Source organism: Scyliorhinus torazame, chromosome 6 (assembly GCF_047496885.1).
Source record: "Scyliorhinus torazame isolate Kashiwa2021f chromosome 6, sScyTor2.1, whole genome shotgun sequence".
NCBI lineage: Eukaryota > Metazoa > Chordata > Chondrichthyes > Carcharhiniformes > Scyliorhinidae > Scyliorhinus > Scyliorhinus torazame.
Genome location: NC_092712.1, coordinates 223,395,042 through 223,412,830, shown reverse-complemented (window position 1 = coordinate 223,412,830; position 17,789 = coordinate 223,395,042). Strand labels below are relative to the sequence as shown.

Sequence of the window (17,789 nt, the reverse complement as noted above, 5' to 3'; positions counted from 1 at the left end):
GCATCTTTTAACAGCCACCAACAATGGTGATCCTTCACCAGCCAAGAGAAAGACCATCTACGCCATCGACAGAAGGACCAGAGCCAAGGACAAAGACGACCAGCAACAGACTTGCAATGCTGCCTGACCACGGATCCCAGACAAGGCCATATCTGCCCGGTACTTGCCAGTCACTGGAAGTTAAGTTGAGGTCTTTCTTGTGTGTAATAGCTGAGAGTTCAACTTGGATGTGTGTGTGATTGATTAATGTTAACGATTGTGAGATAGTGAATAAAAGTGTTTTATTGTACAAAACAACTTGCGGTCATTTGTCCATTACATACTGGTTAAAGACACACTGTGGTTTAGGCACAACAGTTTAATCCCTCGTCATATGTCATCCCTTTCCTCCCCAGAATCAATCTGATGAATCTCCACTGAACTGCCTCCAAGGCCACCACATCCTTCCTCAAATAAGGAAACCAAAACTGGACACAATACTCACCAACACCCTATACAATTGCAACAACACTTCTCTACTTTTATACTCCAGTCCTTTTGCAATAAATACTAACATTCCATTTGCCTTTTTTATTACATGCTGTACCTGCAAATCAACTTTCTGCAATTCATGAACAAAGACACCCAGATCCCTCTGCCCAGATGCATCTTGAATCTTCTTTCCATTTAGGTCATAATTTGTCTTTCTATTTTTTCGGCCAAAATGGATAATTCACATTCATCTACATTAAACTCCATCTGCCAAAGTTTGGCCCAATCTCCTAGCTTATCTATATCAGTCTGCAAAAACTTTATCTCCTCTGCACTGCCTGCTTTCTCACCTATTTTAGTATCATCTACAAATTTTGCTAGGTCACTCTCTGTCCCTGCAGATCATTTATATAGATTGTAAATAGTTGAGGTCCGAGGACTGACCCCTGCAACACTCCGCTAGTTACTGTTCGCCAGCCAGAGAAGGACCCACTTATCCCAACCCTCTGCTTTCTGTCAGTCAGCTAATCCTCAATCCAATCTAGTACCTCTACCCCCAATCCCCAGCGATCTCGCCTTCTGGATCAGTCTTTTATGTGGCACCTTATCAAATGCCTTCTGGAAGTCTAAATATACCACATCCACAGGTTCCCCATTATCGACCTTGCAGGTTACGCCCTCAAAGAACTCAAGCAAGTTTGTCAAGCGTGATTACCCTTCATAAAACCATGCTGACAATGGTGGATTTACAAAAGAAGGTTTTTTATTTTCAAATGTTCAGTCCCCTCCTTAATTATTGATTTCAGCAACTTCCCCACCACAAAGGTCAAGCTAACCAGTCTATAGTTTCCTCCTTTTTGCCTCTTTTCCTTTTGAATAGGGGCATCACATCAGCATATTCCCAACCACTGGGACCCTTTCAGAATCCAGGTAATTCTGAAATAGCATAAGAAATGCATCCACTATCTCCGCTGACATCTCCCTCAACACCCAAGGAAGCAAGTTATCAGGTCCCGGAGATTTATCTGCCTTAATCCCTTCAGTTTATTCAATACCATCTCTGATGTGACGGTTATTGCACACGTTCCTCCGTATTAACTGTCGTTTTTGGAAAATGCTTATTATCTCCTACCATTTAAAAAATTTTTTTAGAGTACCCAATTCATTTTTCCAATTAGGGGCAATTTTGCGTGGCCAATCCACCTACCCTACACATCTTTGGGTTGTGGGTTTGAAACCCACACAAAAACGGGGAGAATGTGCAAACTCCACACGGATAATCACCCAGGGTCGGGATCGACCCTGGGACCTTGGCACCATATTATCTTCTACTATGAAGACAGAGACAAAATATTGATTCAGTGCTCCCCGTTATTACCTTATCAGCATTGTCCTCTAAAGGGCCAACATTTACTTTAGCTATTCTCTTCCCGTTTATATACTTATAGAAGCTTTTGGTATCAATGTTTATGTTTTCTGCTAGTTTCCTTTCATAGTTCATCTTAGCTCTTTTGATTTTATTTTTAGTCCATTTTGCTGAACCTTAAAGTTCTCCCAATCCTCCAGCTTACCACTAGTTTTTGCAGTATGATATGCCCTAGTTTTCATTTTTATGCCTTCCTTGTTTAGCCATAGAACGTATTTCTCCCTTGTACAATACCTCGTCCTCTCAGGAACATACTTTAAGAAGTATTTAATATCTCCCTGAACATCCACCATCGTTCCTCAACTGTCCTACCTTCAATTTTTTGTGCTCAGCCTCTTGGGCGAACTCTTTCCTCAGGCCTGTATAATTACCTCTTCCCAACACTAAAACTCTGTTCTGGCACTCTGTCTTCTGTTGCTACATCTGAATTTGAAATTCTGGCATGTTGTGATCACTCCTTCCAAGAAGATCTTTAATGACAAGACTATTTATCAAAAGCTCTTTGCCCCATAATACTAAATCTAAAATAATCTTGTCCCTGGTTGGCTCCATAACATATTGCTTTAAGAAACAATCCCTCATACACTCTATGAAATCTCCCTCGAGGCTACCCGTACCAATTTGATTATTCCAATCAATATGCATATTAAAATCACCCATGATTACCATTGTACCCTTTTCACAAGCCCTCGTTACTTCTTACAAGGGGTTTATACTATGGCCCACTTTGGATGTATTGCTTGGAGGCCTGTAAATTATTCCTCCGAAGGAGTTTTTCCCTTTGTATTTTCCGTCTACCCAGACCGATTTAATATTTTGACCCTTAGTGCCAATATCATTTCTTAGTACATCCTTGATGTCATCTTTAACCAATAAAGCAACTTCACCTTCTGTTCCATCCTGTATTTCCCTTCAGACCCTTGGACATTCAACTCCCAGTTCTGATCCCCTGTACCCATGTTTCAGTAATCCCCACCAAATTTGTCTCTATTTGTGTTGTCAGCTCATTTGACCTTATTCCGAATACTGCATGCATTTCCGGCACAAGATTTTTAAAAATATCCTACTGATATGTCTTTTCCTTGCAGGATTTTCTTGTGCGCTACACTTTTAAGACAGTCTGACCATGGGTGGCAAAGATTTATCTTAACACCGGTAACTTGGCATTGGGCGCAGTTTTTAATCATTTTCTTATGTCTAAGTCTACTGGGCCACCAAACGTAGCTGCGAGCCAACATTTTCATTTTGGACATCCCTGTGTAGTTAGTTGCTCAAATAACAACTTCAAGCTGGACGTAGCGATGACCACCCTCACTCCCAATAGAAGGACACCGTCTTCGCAGCTCAGTTTGTCCTTCCTTATTTGAAAGGTTTTTAAGTTATTCAGACATTCCCTGGTAATGCCAGACATGAGGAACCATATGCTTAACTCTGGACAATATTGGATCTTCTGAGTCCAGTATTTGGTCTGTTGTGATGACACAGTAGTGCGTCGAGGAAATTAAAGGCAAGGACAATTTCTTATGGCACTAACGGGGGCGGTGTACTTTCCAGTAGTGGGAGACTGTACAAGGTGTCGGCATATGATATTTATGCCCCAGTCTGTGCTGGAAAGTGTCATGATATGCAAACATGCTGATAATGATATACAGACAGGCAGCTAAATAACACAGAGAACAGGACATGACCAATGAGCAGGCAGGACACTGAGGGGTGGTATCGCAGTATAAAAGGCATGAGGCACTCACACTCCGCCTCTTTCCACTGATGAACATCTACAGAGTGAGTCAGGGTGTATGTACAGTATCACACGTCCAGCACGTGGCTAAGAGCTAGTCTGGCCTAGTCAGACAGAGTAACCACACTTAGGTTAGCAGAGAGTCAAACTCATAGAGAACTGTGCTAATGGTTCAATAAATCAGATTGAACTAACCTCAAAGTCTGGAGTATCTTTTGGTCAAAGCTGTATCCAGTTGCAGCCTGTGTTATCCCAGAGTACAGAACACATCAGAAAGTATATTCATAAACAGCCATCGATAAAGCCCAACGCTATTGGAGCTTCTTCTCTAAATAAACCTAGCAGGGGTTTGTGATCAGTAATTACAGTGAAATGCCGTCCATAAACATATTGGTGGAATTTGTCTATACCAAAGATGACCATCAACCCCTCTTTCCCGATCTGTGAGTATGTCTTTTCTGCATCAGTTAGGGTCCTTGAAGTATAGCTGATGGGCCTTTATAACCCATTCTCCATTTTAAGTGAAAAGATGGATCCAATTCCAGAAGGAGATGCATAAGTGAGAATGATTTCTTCGGAAGGGTCGAAATGGACTAAAAGACAGGGTGGCTGAAAGGCTTGCTTCACTTGCCTGAAGGCTTCATTTTGTTGTGTGTTCCAATACTACCTCTGCTGTATTTTTTAAATAATGCATATAGAGGTGCTAACATGGTAGACAAATTTGGAATAAATTTTCCCTAATAATTTATTATTCAAAGAAAATATTTTAACTTCAGCACATTCTTTGGGGCTGGTGCTTCTTTAATGACCCTAGCCTAATCTTCCACTGGGTGCAACCCTTGTGCATCTACTCTAAACCCTAAATGTTATTTCATTTGCCTTAAAAGGTGCATTTCTCTATCCTTAATCTTACTGCAGCTTCCTGGAACCTTTTCAAAATCTTCTCTTGGTTAGATGTTCATCTCTATGGCTCGCATGATTAGCACATCATCCATGTAAACAACTGTCTTTGTTAAATCTTGTAATCGGCTCTCCATTGTGCGTTGAACAATTGCACAAGCCGATGGTACCCCAAATGGCTGTCTGATGTACTGGTAAATGCCCTTATGAAATGTTGATGGTGAATCTCTCTGGGATGCCTTGTCCAGTTCCATCTGCTGGTATGAATGCCTCATGTCTGCCTTAGAGTAAAATTAGACCTCCAGCTTGCTTGGTCCTCTGTTTTAAGTAAAGGATACCTGTCCAATTTTGCCACTTGTTGACTGTTAATGTATAGTTGCCACATATTCGTATAGCCTTATGTGGTTTAAATATTGGCACAATGGGAGCTGACCGCTCCATGAACAGCACAGGCTTGATAATACCCAAATCTTCTCAGTTCAGTTTACAACGTCTCATGCAGGGAACAGGGTACGGGCCTTGCTCTGTAAGATTTTGATGCAGCCTCTGGAAATACGTAAATTGTGGCTTTCAAGCCTCATATTTTGCTTACTTCTTGAAATATCTTCTGATATCTCAGAGAATGTCATGTAGGTGCGCTTTATTAATGTTGAAAATTTTGAGTCAGTTCAATTTTAATCCCTGAAGACAATCTTGTCCCATCAAGCTTGGCCCTCGACCCTCAACTACAATTAAAGGCAGTTGGGCCGAGTGCTGCCTATAACTGACAGATACGGCAGTTTGCAGAATCTGTATAGCCTCCCCAGCCTGATTGCAGTTCTTAAATTTCAGGGGTTGGACCCCTCCCTGTAGGTCTGTAGGTATCGATAATGTCTCCCACTACTGAGGCGAAGGCTCCTGTGACGGTCTCCATTTTGAGTGGACGGCCGTTAATCATCAATACAATCATGATGTAAGCCAATTTTGCCCAACTTAATATTATTTAACCTGCATACATCTGATCTTCCTCCTGATTACTCTCTACATTGTGCACTGGAGCCGGAATTGTTTTTCTAGCGTCAGGAAGCTCCTGTTTAGCCTTACACTTGCTTCTTATATGCCCCTTCGTGCTGCAGGCATAACATTCAGCTTCCCTAAACCTACACTTCTGGGGGGTAAGCTCCCCCACATTGATAGCATTATGCATGGTTCTTGGTTTGTAGACTGAATCTCCTATACCTCTGCACTCTGTTTGGTTCTGTACTTCTAGGTTTGTTAGGCTCTGCACCCACATCCCTGGTGCTACTGCTATTAGAAGCTCCGCTCCAAACTTAGTGGACCTCATCAGCTTGCACACTTTGAAGTTCCTTTGCGCCTTTTTCTGCACTTCCCATAGCTAGGACAATTTCCAGTGCATTGTTTACGGTTATTTCTGCCAAAGGTTTCTTCTGTACGGCAGTATTATTCACCCCACACACTAGCTGATCTCTCAACATCTCAATCTGGACCCAAATTCACAATGTTCAGCTGTTTGCCTCAACCCCGCCATGCAAATTGCTATCTCCTCCCGGGGGACTCTTGCCGTTGAATTTAATTTAATATCGCTGCATAGTCGGAAGGTTTTGGGTGATACCAATTCTAGGAGTTCTCCGAAGGTTTTAGTGTTGGGACATCCAGAGAAATCAAGATCCTTGTCAACAATATTACCCCCGGTTTCTCCCCCCGCACCCCCCCGCCCGCCCCCCCCCCCCCCCCCCCCCGCCCCATCCCCAATTTTGTTTGCTTTGAAGACATATCACAGGCGTTCAATATATTGAATCCATTCCTCCGAATTATGGTTGAATGGATCAAGTTTTCGAATAGAGGCATTATGACAACTCACTGGCTGCTGAATAGATTTGCTTCCAACGATGTGCACACGGGATCTGCTCTGCCATTCTCCGTGGATAATGAAAAGCGTTCCATTGATCCTCGTCGCCAAATTTAATAACTTGGAAGGAATCTCACCAAGCAGAGTAACTATAGAACTATTTATTACCAATATAACTATGTACAGAGAATGAGAATGATGCTACCGATGACTCCGACTCTAGACTGGCTGGGAAAATCCGCATTCAGCCCCCAGGATTTGCGCGCTCCAGCCTGATTGGCCAAGAACCCGTCCCTTAAAGGGGCACACCACCACACTCATTCAGCTTTTTACCATAGTATACGGGGTCCTACAATACTCTCAGGTCACCTTCATTCGATCCCTCATTTTGTGCTGCTAAAATCCTCCCACATTCCTAGGCTGGGATCAGCTACTATGGTGTGATTAACTGCATTTATCTTTGATATAAAGTTACTGTTGATTTGCAACCAACAAGTGTAGTAATACAAAACTGTTTAATATTCCACTTAAACCATCCAATGACATGCCAATTCTAAGTCACTGAAATGCAGTATAAATCACATTCTAAGTGCTTCACATCTTTTTGGAAAGGCATGATTGAAAAGGGAAGGCCAACCAGAAAATGTCCCAAAAAGAATAATACCACTGGTCACAGTATGTGTCAACATAGAGTCAAAATTGAGCAGTGCAAAAGTTTGTCATGAATGTTTTCACATGGTCATATGAAATTCTTTGCCTGCTGTTTTAACAAAACAGGGCCAGAATTTTTCAGATGGTGGGGTTTCCCTTCCTGCCATCGAAGGAATCAGCAGCGAGCACATTCCCACTGACGTTAGCCGCTTCGCAGCCAGCAGCTGGGGATGAGACTTTGGGCCAACATTCGGGAGGAAGTCCTGCCTCCGAGAGCTGTGTGCTAATCTGATTTGATGATAGCTCTGTATAGACCAAGATTGAAACTTCTCTGACCAGAACTGGGACTGCAAATGGTCCCAGGAGATCAGGACTGTGTAAGTGTGGGGGTCTCAGGGCAAGGAGGTGAGGTGAGGTGAAACTCGGGGATTGGACACAGGAGGGTGAGTGTTAAGACCATCCAAAGAATTTGATGGCCACATGGAAAAAGACGATGGTCACATTTTAAAATAAATGTGTTGATCACTAATATCACGCAATCTCCTTTCATTCTTGTCATAAATGTACTGGTCAAAGTTTCCTCCTTTGAGCATTGAAGTTAAATTTAAATGAAAACATACCCCCATATCAAAGACAATCCGTGCATCGGCTATGGCACGAGTAAAATGTTCCAACTCAGTACAGCCAGATCCAATGTGAAAGCTGTGAAAAGAACAGATATGATGAGACAGGAATTGATGTATCTTTTTCTACAAGCATGATCAATGCCAGGGCACGATTTGCCTGAAACTCACAGCTTTCGATCATTTCGATTCGGATCATTCGGGAGGCAGAGGTGGTCATAGATAGAAGCTTCAGGGATGTAGTTACTCCGAAGAATAAAGATAGATGGGTGACGGTGAGAGGGGTTGGGAGGAAGCAGTTAGTACAGGGATCCCCTGTGGTCGTTCCCCTTAATAACAAGTATACCGCTTTGGATACTGTTGGGGCGGGGATGACGTACCAGGAGGAAGCCATGGGGTACAGGTCTCTGGCACAGAGTCTGTCCCTGTTGCTCAGAAGGGAAGGGGGGAGAGGAGTAGAGCATTAGTCATTGGAGACACCATAGTTAGGGGGATTGATAGGAGATTCTGTGGGAATGAGAGAGATTCGCGGTTGGTGTGTTGCCTCCCTGGTGCCAAGATGCGTGATGTCTCGGATTGTGTTTTCACCCCCTTAAGGGGGAGGGGGAGCAGCCCCAAGTCATGGTCCACATAGGTACCAATGACATAGGTAGGAAAAGGGATGGGGATGTAAGGCAGGAATTCAGGGAGCTTGGGTGGAAACCTAGATCTAGGACAAACAGAGTTATTATCTCTGGGTTGTTACCCGTGCCACGTGATAGCGAGACGAGGAATAGGGAGAGAGAGGAATTGAACACGTGGCTACAGGGATGATGCAGGAGGGAGGGTTTCAGATTTCTGGATAATTGGGGCTCATTCTGGGGTCGGTTTGACCTCTACAAACGGGATGGTCTGCACCTGGACCAGAGGGGTACCAATATCCCGGGGGGGAAATTTGCTAATGCTCTTCGGGAGGGTTTAAACTAGTTCAGTAGGGGCTTGGGAACCTGAATTGTAGCTCCAGTATACAGGAGGTTGAGAGTAGTGAGGTCATGAGTAAGGTTTCAAAGTTGCAGGAGTGTACCGGCAGGCAGGAAGGTGGCTTAAAGTGTGTCTTCTTCAATGCCAGAAGCATCCGGAATAAGGTGCAGCACGGTAGCATTGTGGATAGCACAATTGCTTCACAGCTCCAGGGTCCCAGGTTCGATTCCGGCTTGGGTCACTGTCTGTGCGGAGTCTGCACATCCTCCCCCTGTATGCATGGGTTTCTTCCGGGTGCTCCGGTTTCCTCCCACAGTCCAAAGATGTGCAGGTTAGGTGGATTGGCCATGATAAATTGCCCTTTGTGTCCAAAATTGCCCTTAGTGTTGGGTGGAGGTGTTGACCTTGGGTAGGGTGCTCTTTCCAAGAGCCGGTGCAGACTCAATGGGCCGAATGGCCTCCTTCTGCACTGTAAATTCAATGATAATCAATGAAAGGTGGGTGAACATGTGGGTTGTGGGTTGGTACCTGGGACTTCGATGTTGTGGCCATTTCGGAGATATGGATAGAGCAGGGACAGGAATGGTTGTTGCAGGTGCCGGGGTTTAGATATTTCAGTAAGCTCAGGGAAGGTGGTAAAAGACGGGGAGGGGTGGCATTGTTAGTCAAGGACAGTATTACGGTGGCAGAAAGGACGTTTGATGAGGACTCGTCTACTGAGGTAGTATGGGCTGAGGTTAAAAACAGGAAAGGAGAGGGAACCCTGTTAGAGGTTTTCTATAGGCCTCCGAAAAGCTCCAGAGATGTAGAGGAAAGGATTTCAAAGATGATTTTGGATAGGAGCGAAAGCAACAGGGTAGTTGTTATGGGGGACTTTAACTTCCCAAATATTGACTGGAAATGCTATAGTTCGAGTACTTTAGATGGGTCCGTTTTTGTCCAATGTGTGCAGGAGGGTTTCCTGACACAGTATGTAGATAGGCCAACGAGAGGCGAGGCCATATTAGATTTGGTACTGGATAATGAACCAGGACAGGTGTTAGATTTGGAGGTAGGTGAGTACTTTGGTGATAGTGACCACAATTCAATTACGTTTACTATAGTGATGGAAAGAGATAGGTATATACCGCAGGGTAAGAACATAAGAACCGAAGAACTAGGAACAGGAGTAGGCCATCTGGCCCCTCGAGCCTGCTCCGCCATTTAATGAGATCATGGCTGATCTTTGTGGACTCAGCTCCACTCTCCGGCCCGTACACCATATCCCCGAATCCCTTTATTCTTTAGAAAGGTATCTATCTTTTTCTTAAAAACGTTTAAAGAAGGAGCCTCAACTGCTTCACTGGGCAAGGAATTCCAGAGATTCACAACCCTTTGGGTGAAGAAGCTCCTCCTAAACTCGGTTGAGAGGATTGTTAAGAAGACGTACGGTGTGTTAGCTTTTATTGGTAGAGGGATTGCATTTTGGAGCCATGATGTCATATTGCAGCTGGTCAAAACTCTGGTGCAGCTGCATTTGGAGTATTGCATGCAATTCTGGCCGCCGCATTATAGGAAGGATGTGGAAGCATTGGAAAGGGTGCAGAGGAGATTTACCAGAATGTTGCCTGGTATGGAGGGAGGATCTTATGAGGAAAGGCTGAGGGACTTGAGGCTGTTTTCGTTAGAGAGAAGAAGGTTAAGAGGTGACTTATTTGAGGCATACAAGATGATCAGAGGATTGGATAGGGTGGACAGTGAGAGCCTTCTTCCTCGGATGGTGCTGTCTAGCATGAGGGGACATAGCTTTAAGTTGAGGGGAGATAGATATAAGACAGATATCAGAGGTAGGTTCTTTACTCAGAGAGTAGTAAGGTCGTGGAATGCCCTGCCTGCAACAGTAGTGGACTCGCCAACACTAAGAGCATTCAAATGGTCATTGGATAGACATATGGACGATAAGGGAATAGTGTAGATGGGCTTTGGAGTGGTTTCACAGGGCGGCGCAACATTGAGGGCCGAAGGGCCTGTTCTGCACTGTAATGTTCTATGCTCTATGTTCTATGTTCTTGACTGCCGCGCAACCTTTCAAAAATGCTGAAATTTCTACAGTTGAAAATGCAGCAGACTGTGCCTTGGGAACACAGTCCTTTTCACCCAATTGATGAACCCTTCAACAAGTGGGCCTCAGCTTAGTATTGGAGAGCTTAATTGTCCTTAAGAGTCTGGAACCTGACCAGTTACAGGCCGTTGTGCAATCCCGCTTTATTTTGACCGATGGCTCACCTCCACAATTGGCAGCAGATTAAAATTGGCAAGCATGATCAGGAATGTCGGAGTTAGATCATTTAAAGGGCAATTGTCTGCTGTCAGTGTGGTTGCAGGTAGCCCAAGTGTGCAATCATTCAGTGCAGCCACATTGCAGGCAGTCATGGAAGGGCAGCTATAGGATTGAGCAATATTTCCTTGGGGTTTCTATTCGAGGGAGTGAGAGCCCGGAGAAATTTGTTATTTCTAGAGAGTGGGAGGAGGCCAGCCAGTCAGACTAAGCAGGCATGACTGAAGGTCGCAAGAGAGGTGAGCATCCAGGTGAGCAGGGCCTGGGTCCAGTAGTGAAAGCCTTTCAACACGTTTCTGATGTCTGGTAGGGTAAGTACGATACATTACCTGGCTGGCAGCCACAAAGTAATAGCATGATCTGCACATCTCTAGACATGGAATTGGTCAGGAAAACTGAGGATATGTGTATCTCCCACCTGAGGGAAGGACTCACGGCATTTTAGCTTCAGCAAGATGTTGAAATCTTCCCATGGACAGCAAATTGCCAGGATCAGTACATGTGAAAGTACCCCATGATGCCCAGCTAGGACCTATCACAGTTATAAGCTTGGAGGATAAAGGAGAAGTGAATCTATAATAATAATAATCTTTATTGTCACAAGTAGACTTACATTAACACTACAATGAAGTTAGTGAAAAGCCCCGAGTCGCCACATTCCGGCGTCTGTTTGGGTACACTGAGGGAGAATTCAGAATGTCCAATTCACCTAACAGCACACCTTTCGGGACTTGTGGGAGGAAACTGGAGCACCCGGAGGAAACCCACGCAGACACTGGGAGAACGTGCAGACTCCGCACAGACAGCCGGTAATCGAAACTGGGACCCTGGAGCTGTGAAGCAACAGTGCTAATAATCACTGTGCTACCGTGCCGCCCTGAAAGCAGAACCAGGAAATCAAAAGAGTTGATTGGGTGAATACATTCACATATTCTATGATAACAAGGAGCAGAAAAGAAGGCCCTTAGTTAATATTAGTTCATATTTTTTTATATTAAAAGGGTGAATTCAATTTAAATGGTAAGACATGGCAGCAGAGCTCCAAGCTGCGGTCTGCTCTTCTTGCTGCATGTGAGGAGACCAGGAATGTTTCCAGTGCCCACGCCAGTATATGGGCAGGAAGTGTCTCTAGCTGCAGCTCCTGGAAGCCTGAGTTTGAGCGCTGGAGTGGCGGCTGGGGACACTGTGGAGCATCTATGAGATGGAGCGTATCATGGATAGCACCTATAGAGAAGTGTTCAGACCGCAGGCTCAGATTCTATGGGCAGGCATGGAATGGGTGGCCACCAGGCAGAGCAAGAGAGCTAGGCAAGCATTGCAGGAATCTCCTGAGGACATTTCCTGCCAAACACATATACCATTTTGGATACTGTTGAGGGGACTGACCTCTCGGGGGAAAGCAACAGCAACCAAACATATTGCACCACTGTTGGTTCTGCTGCAGAGGGGAGGAGTAAAATTGTGAGAATGCAATATTTATAGGGGATTCAATTGTAAGGGGACTAGATAGACATTTATGTGGCTGCAAACGGGACTCCAGGGTGATGTGTAGCCTGCCCGGTGCCAGAGTCAAGGATGTCTTGGAACAGTTATAGGACATTCTGGAGGTGGAAAATGAACAGCCAGAGATCGTGGTACACATTGGTGTAAATGACGTACATTAAAAAAAGAGATGAGGTCCTGAAAGCAGAATATAGGGAGTTAAGAAGAAAGTTGAGAAGTCGGACCTCAAAGGTAGTGGTCTGGTGGTGGTGGTGGGGGAGAGGGGGGGGGGGGGGGGGGGGGTACTTCCTAGAGCGGTTGGGGAGGGTTTAAATATGGCAGGGGGATGGCAACATATGTAAGGATTCAGCTCAGGATGAATCAGGAACAAGAGAAAAACACAGCCAGGATAATAAGAAAAGTGATAGTGTTGCTCTCTTTGGTTGGCTCTTAATTTGGCTCTGTTTAATTACGTTTGCTCAAGAGTCACCAGGTATCTTTCGAAACCGCCACAAGGTTCAGAACCGAATACTGATCAATGACTCGATACACCAGTCAGTAAGTTCAAAAGCAATGCTCATTTACTTACACACAGTCAAATCTACTCATGCATAAACTCTACAAACTAAACTACCACTATTACTAAAGCCTATACTTAGCTTTGGGTGCCCACTCAGTCAGAGGAACAATGGCTGTTACTCGGTTCTGAGGCTGCTGGGTTGAGCTGTTTACAATGTAGCAACTAGGAGCGTCTATCTCGTAGCGTGCGTTGACTTGGAACTTACTTGGTCTGGCGTAGCTGCTAGGCTGCTCTCTCTCTCATTGAGAGCCAAAGCCAAAGGATGAAGATTCTCCCTTTGGGAATATCTTTTATACTAAAAAAGGCTTCGCGTGCTTTTGGGCGGGCCTTGAACTTGGCCTCAACTAATTGGGTCTTTCTCAATCAGTCGTATCGATCTTCCTCCAATAGAGGGGTGGTTCCCTGATCGCTGGGCGTGTCCTAGTGACCGTTGGTCTGCTTTGTCTTAGCCTCTTCTGGCGCCGGGGTGTCTGCCTTAACATTGTGTATCTAAATGTTTGCCTTTTGTCCCTGGAGATGGCTCATTAGTATGTAGATTGCTTGGCAGTTTCTGTTCTGTCTGAGAGTTTAAGGTTCTAATCAACAGACAGAGCTTGCACCTGCTTGTTTCTTAGCATTGTCCAATTTTCCCTGCATTCTTTGCAAGTATCCATTTTGTAATCGGGACATGGCCATCCCAGATGGATACACTCCCTCCTTGTGATCCTCAACGCAAAGCGTGAAGGATCACACTACTATGTCATCTTCATCCTCTGACCACCGGGGCACCCATACTTAGGCTCTACACTGTCCTATCCTATGCAACACAATTTTACCTGAACTATTTTAAATACATTCATTATCATAAAACTCTACGGGGCGCTATGACATGAATACATGCATTACAGAAAAATAAAAAACTGGAACCTCTAACTATTCTCAATAAACTATCCTCATTCAAACAATCCAAAAATACAAGCAATCCAAAAATAATCTATACATCTTAAACTGTACAAAATAGCAGCACACAAATTTACCTGGCCTGGCAGTCAGACACAGAGGTTTACATCTCTTTATTCCACAGAATACATTAAACAAAATGGATGCACTTTAATCCGTCCCAATGGGTTCGGGGATCTGGTGAAATCCGAAAATGGGGGACATAAATCTGTATACCGGAGTGCGAGAGCGATATGCTCTCTTTCGCCATTTCCTAATTCTAAACATTTGCACGACACTGCAAAGTAACGCCAGCACTAAGAGTGCTTCGACTACATATGAGAGTGAGTACCAGGTGATGAATTGATCACACCAGGTCGGGGTATTGCTAGCTGTCGCTGGGCTAGTTATCTCGGGGTTCCGTGTACTGCAGGGGTGAGAATCATTTCCGGTTTGTGTGGTAGGGGTAAGGGGGGGTAGCGTCCGTGCGCAACTGAAGGGATCCCGCTATGATCCATGTGAACATGAAGGCTGTCTTCATCTTTGCCTGTCTTCTTCTTTGTCTTCCTCTGGGTTTCCTGGGTTCCGGAGTTCTGTGAACACAAGCATAATTTCTGTTATTATCTTGCTTAAGGTCTCGTATGTCTCTCTGTCTGTCCTTTATTGCCAATTTCCCTTTATAATTGGTCACCATCTGTGACTCCCTCATTTTTTAAAAAAATGTTTAAACCGAATATTTGCACGACATCTAAGAAAAATACTGCCATACTGCGAGCCGTCTCGCAGCCTGTGTGATTTACCATCCCAGTGTTTGAGGATGTAAATAGCATAGGGAAGCAACCTAAGGATTGCCAAAACTAAACAAAAGAATTTTGAACGTAACAAGCCAAAAATGGGGTGCGTATGGGCCGCGGCGGGTAAGAAATGGGTAGAATCCCTGGGTAGGACGGTGATCAATGCCGTTTGTGCTCTACCCGAGCGTAGCTGACCAGAGTGGGGGGTCCTCAGGCAGGGCTGGGACCAATGTAGTTTCTCCACTGCCTGAGCAACCGGCAAGAATGTGGTCGCCGTGGGGGGCTGCCTCTCGAATTAGGAGAGCAACTATGAGTCGTGTTTGTCAACGAACTAGTTCCTCTGAACTATTGTCTGGGGACAAACTTGTTCCATTGACAAGTTTCTGGGGACAAACTAGTTCCTCTAACAGCCAGGGGGTGTCAAAGGAGTAGTGACGCGGGGCCGTGAAAACTTTTGTGTTTACGAACAACACTAAACGATAACACTAACGAACAAGCATTCAACAAACATGGTGCAGGGTCCATCAGAAAGGATACCGTATCTCTCCAGCGGTTCCTTTTTTCTCCATCATCTGGACACCTCACTGCTCAATAGCGAACAGGGTCGCAAAGGGATTCACTTGGTGGGAGTCAGACTCTAAGTCATCAGCTTCTCCCAGCTGCCAAATTCTTGTCTGTAGTAACTGTGCTAAAGCTGCTTGGAGCGAATTGGGGTCCATCTCATCATTCCGGATGAACCTGAACGAATTGTCTCGGTGCCAGAATCGTGTGTCGAGGTTGGAGCTACTATGCTTCAGTCCGTAATCGTCGGGCGGTGGGTCTGGGTCAGGGGCTCTGACATAATTGATCTCAAATGGGTCAGTAGAATCATGCTCGGATTCGCTGGAAGTGGGGCCTGGTGCAGGGGTATAGTCGTAACATGGTGTGCTGTGGCTACCGTCATCGTGATCGCTATCACTGTCGCTGTCGCTGCTGGTTGAGGGAAGGGAGAGGCGGAGTCGTGCCTCTGGGGGCAGAGTTGAAGTCGTGTCTGAGGGCGGGCTGGAGTGGTTGGGGGAGGGTAGAAATACGTCATCTGTGGGCGGGGCATGATCGTCTGCTGCTGCGAGCAGGATGTGGTGTGTGTGGTTATTCTGCGAGCCGTAAGCCTTGAGCTGGTTTATATGAAACCACGCAGACTGACAATTGGGGCTGACTTTGTCCGAAATGGAGTATGGTCCGGAAAATTTTGGGGAAAGGAATGAACTGGGGTTGTAAAGGGAAAGCATAACTTGTTGTCCTACTGTAAACTCAATGGCGTGTACTGTTTTGTTGAAACAAGCCTTGCTCTGTTTCTCCCTGGTTCCAAGTCTCACTGCTGTAAACGACTTGGGCTGTCTTTATATTCTGTATCAGTTGTTTAACCGCATTTTCATGCGTGAGGGCTGTAACTGCGGGGCTGGCCAAATCCAGTCCGAATAAATACTCAGTGCCTTTCATGGGGCGTCCGGTCATGAGGGTGTGGGGGGTGTATCCTGTGGACGTGGATACCGTATTTCTTAAAAACATCAAAGCAAATAGGAGTACTGAATCCCAGGTGCTGTTATTCTGCTGAACCATTTTCCTGAGGGTGGCTTTCAATGTCCTATTCATTCATTCTACAATACCACTTGATTGGGGGTAATATGAGATATGGAACTTTTGTCTAATGCCGAAAATCATGAGGACGTTTTTCATTACACGTCCTGTGAAATGGGAGCCTTGATCGAACTCTATACTGCGTGGGAGGCCCCATCTTGTAAAGATGTGGTGTATTAATATTTTAGCCGTTGTCTTGGCGGTATTAGTTCGTGATGGAAATGCTTCCACCCATTTGGTGAAGGTGTCTATGACCACCAACACATACTTGTAACCATTTCTGCATGGGGGTAGGGGTCCTATATAATCTATCTGGAGATTTGTTCAGGGTCCATTAACGGGGCGGGTATGACTAAGTTGACCCTTTTTCACATATCTGTCCGGATTGTTCTGGGCACAGATTAAGCAATTCTCAATGTAGTGTATTACATCGGTTTTTAAATCGGTCCACCAACAAAGCGGTCTGAGGTGGGCTAGGGTGGGTTCAATTCCTTGGTGTCCATGATTGTCATGGAACTGACAAATGATCTGGTTCCTGTCCTGGCTGGGAACTATATAAATGCCATCCTTTAAACTCACACCTTCATGTGTGGTGATTGTGTTTTTAAACTTGTCGTATGGAGCTAGGAAGGTTCCCTTTAAAACTTCCCTGAGTTTCTCGTCCTCTTTCTGAGCCTTCGCTAAATCCTGAATGTTGGTCTGTGAGACATGAACTGCGTGTACTGGGCTTGTGCTGTGCAAATGCTGCTTTATGTTCCTGCAGAACTGCCCTAACCTGTTTGTCTGCACTAATGGTTCGCGGGTTGAACCAGAAGTCTCCTACTGAGCTAATCCTGTTTCCATACTCTCCTACTGTGCTGCCTTTGCCATTTTCCAAACACACTTGTTAACTGGGTCAAAAGATAGGTATGGGAGCTCATGAAATAGATCCCAAGGATATGTTCTGCTGTCTGGGGCAGATCAACCAAAACTACGGGGTACTTAGTTGTGATGTTCCCTTTCTGTATTGCTTCAGGGGCTGTGATGTGTCCCTGTTGTAAATGACCTGTAAAACCGCTGAGTGTGATGGTGTCTGTTGTGGGCCACGTGTCCCACTGAAACATTGTGGAGGAATTGAGTGTGGTGCGAGACCCTCCTGTGTCCCAAAGCAATTCTACGGGTTGGACTTTGCCTGCTACTACCGGTCTACCGGACTTGTCCCAAAGGGTGTCGCAGACCCAAGTTGGGGAGCCCGAACACCGTCAGTCGGTGCCGTTCATGTCTGCATTCTCTGAAGGGGCGCTAATGCTATGGATCGGCTTTGCCCTATTCCTGTTTAGGGTGCCTGTCTGTTGGTTTCTCTGCTGCTCCTGGGGCGCGTTGCACTCTCATGCAAAGTGTCCAATCTGTCCACAGTTGTAGCATTCCTGAGCTTTAGGCTGGGGTTGGCTGTTCCTGCCCTCATTTACCCATGCGGGGTTCTG

At 45.3% G+C, this 17,789-nt stretch overlaps 1 protein-coding gene across 1 annotated transcript in view; it reads right to left on the bottom strand.

Moving 5' to 3' along the window:
* Positions 1–17,789, bottom strand: part of LOC140425313 (ornithine decarboxylase 1-like) — a 239,110-nt gene that overhangs the window by 157,823 nt on the left and 63,498 nt on the right. The window contains exon 5 of the mRNA XM_072509467.1: positions 7,656–7,737. Coding sequence (XP_072365568.1) covers positions 7,656–7,737 — 82 coding nt within the window. The remainder of the gene's footprint in view (positions 1–7,655; positions 7,738–17,789) is intronic.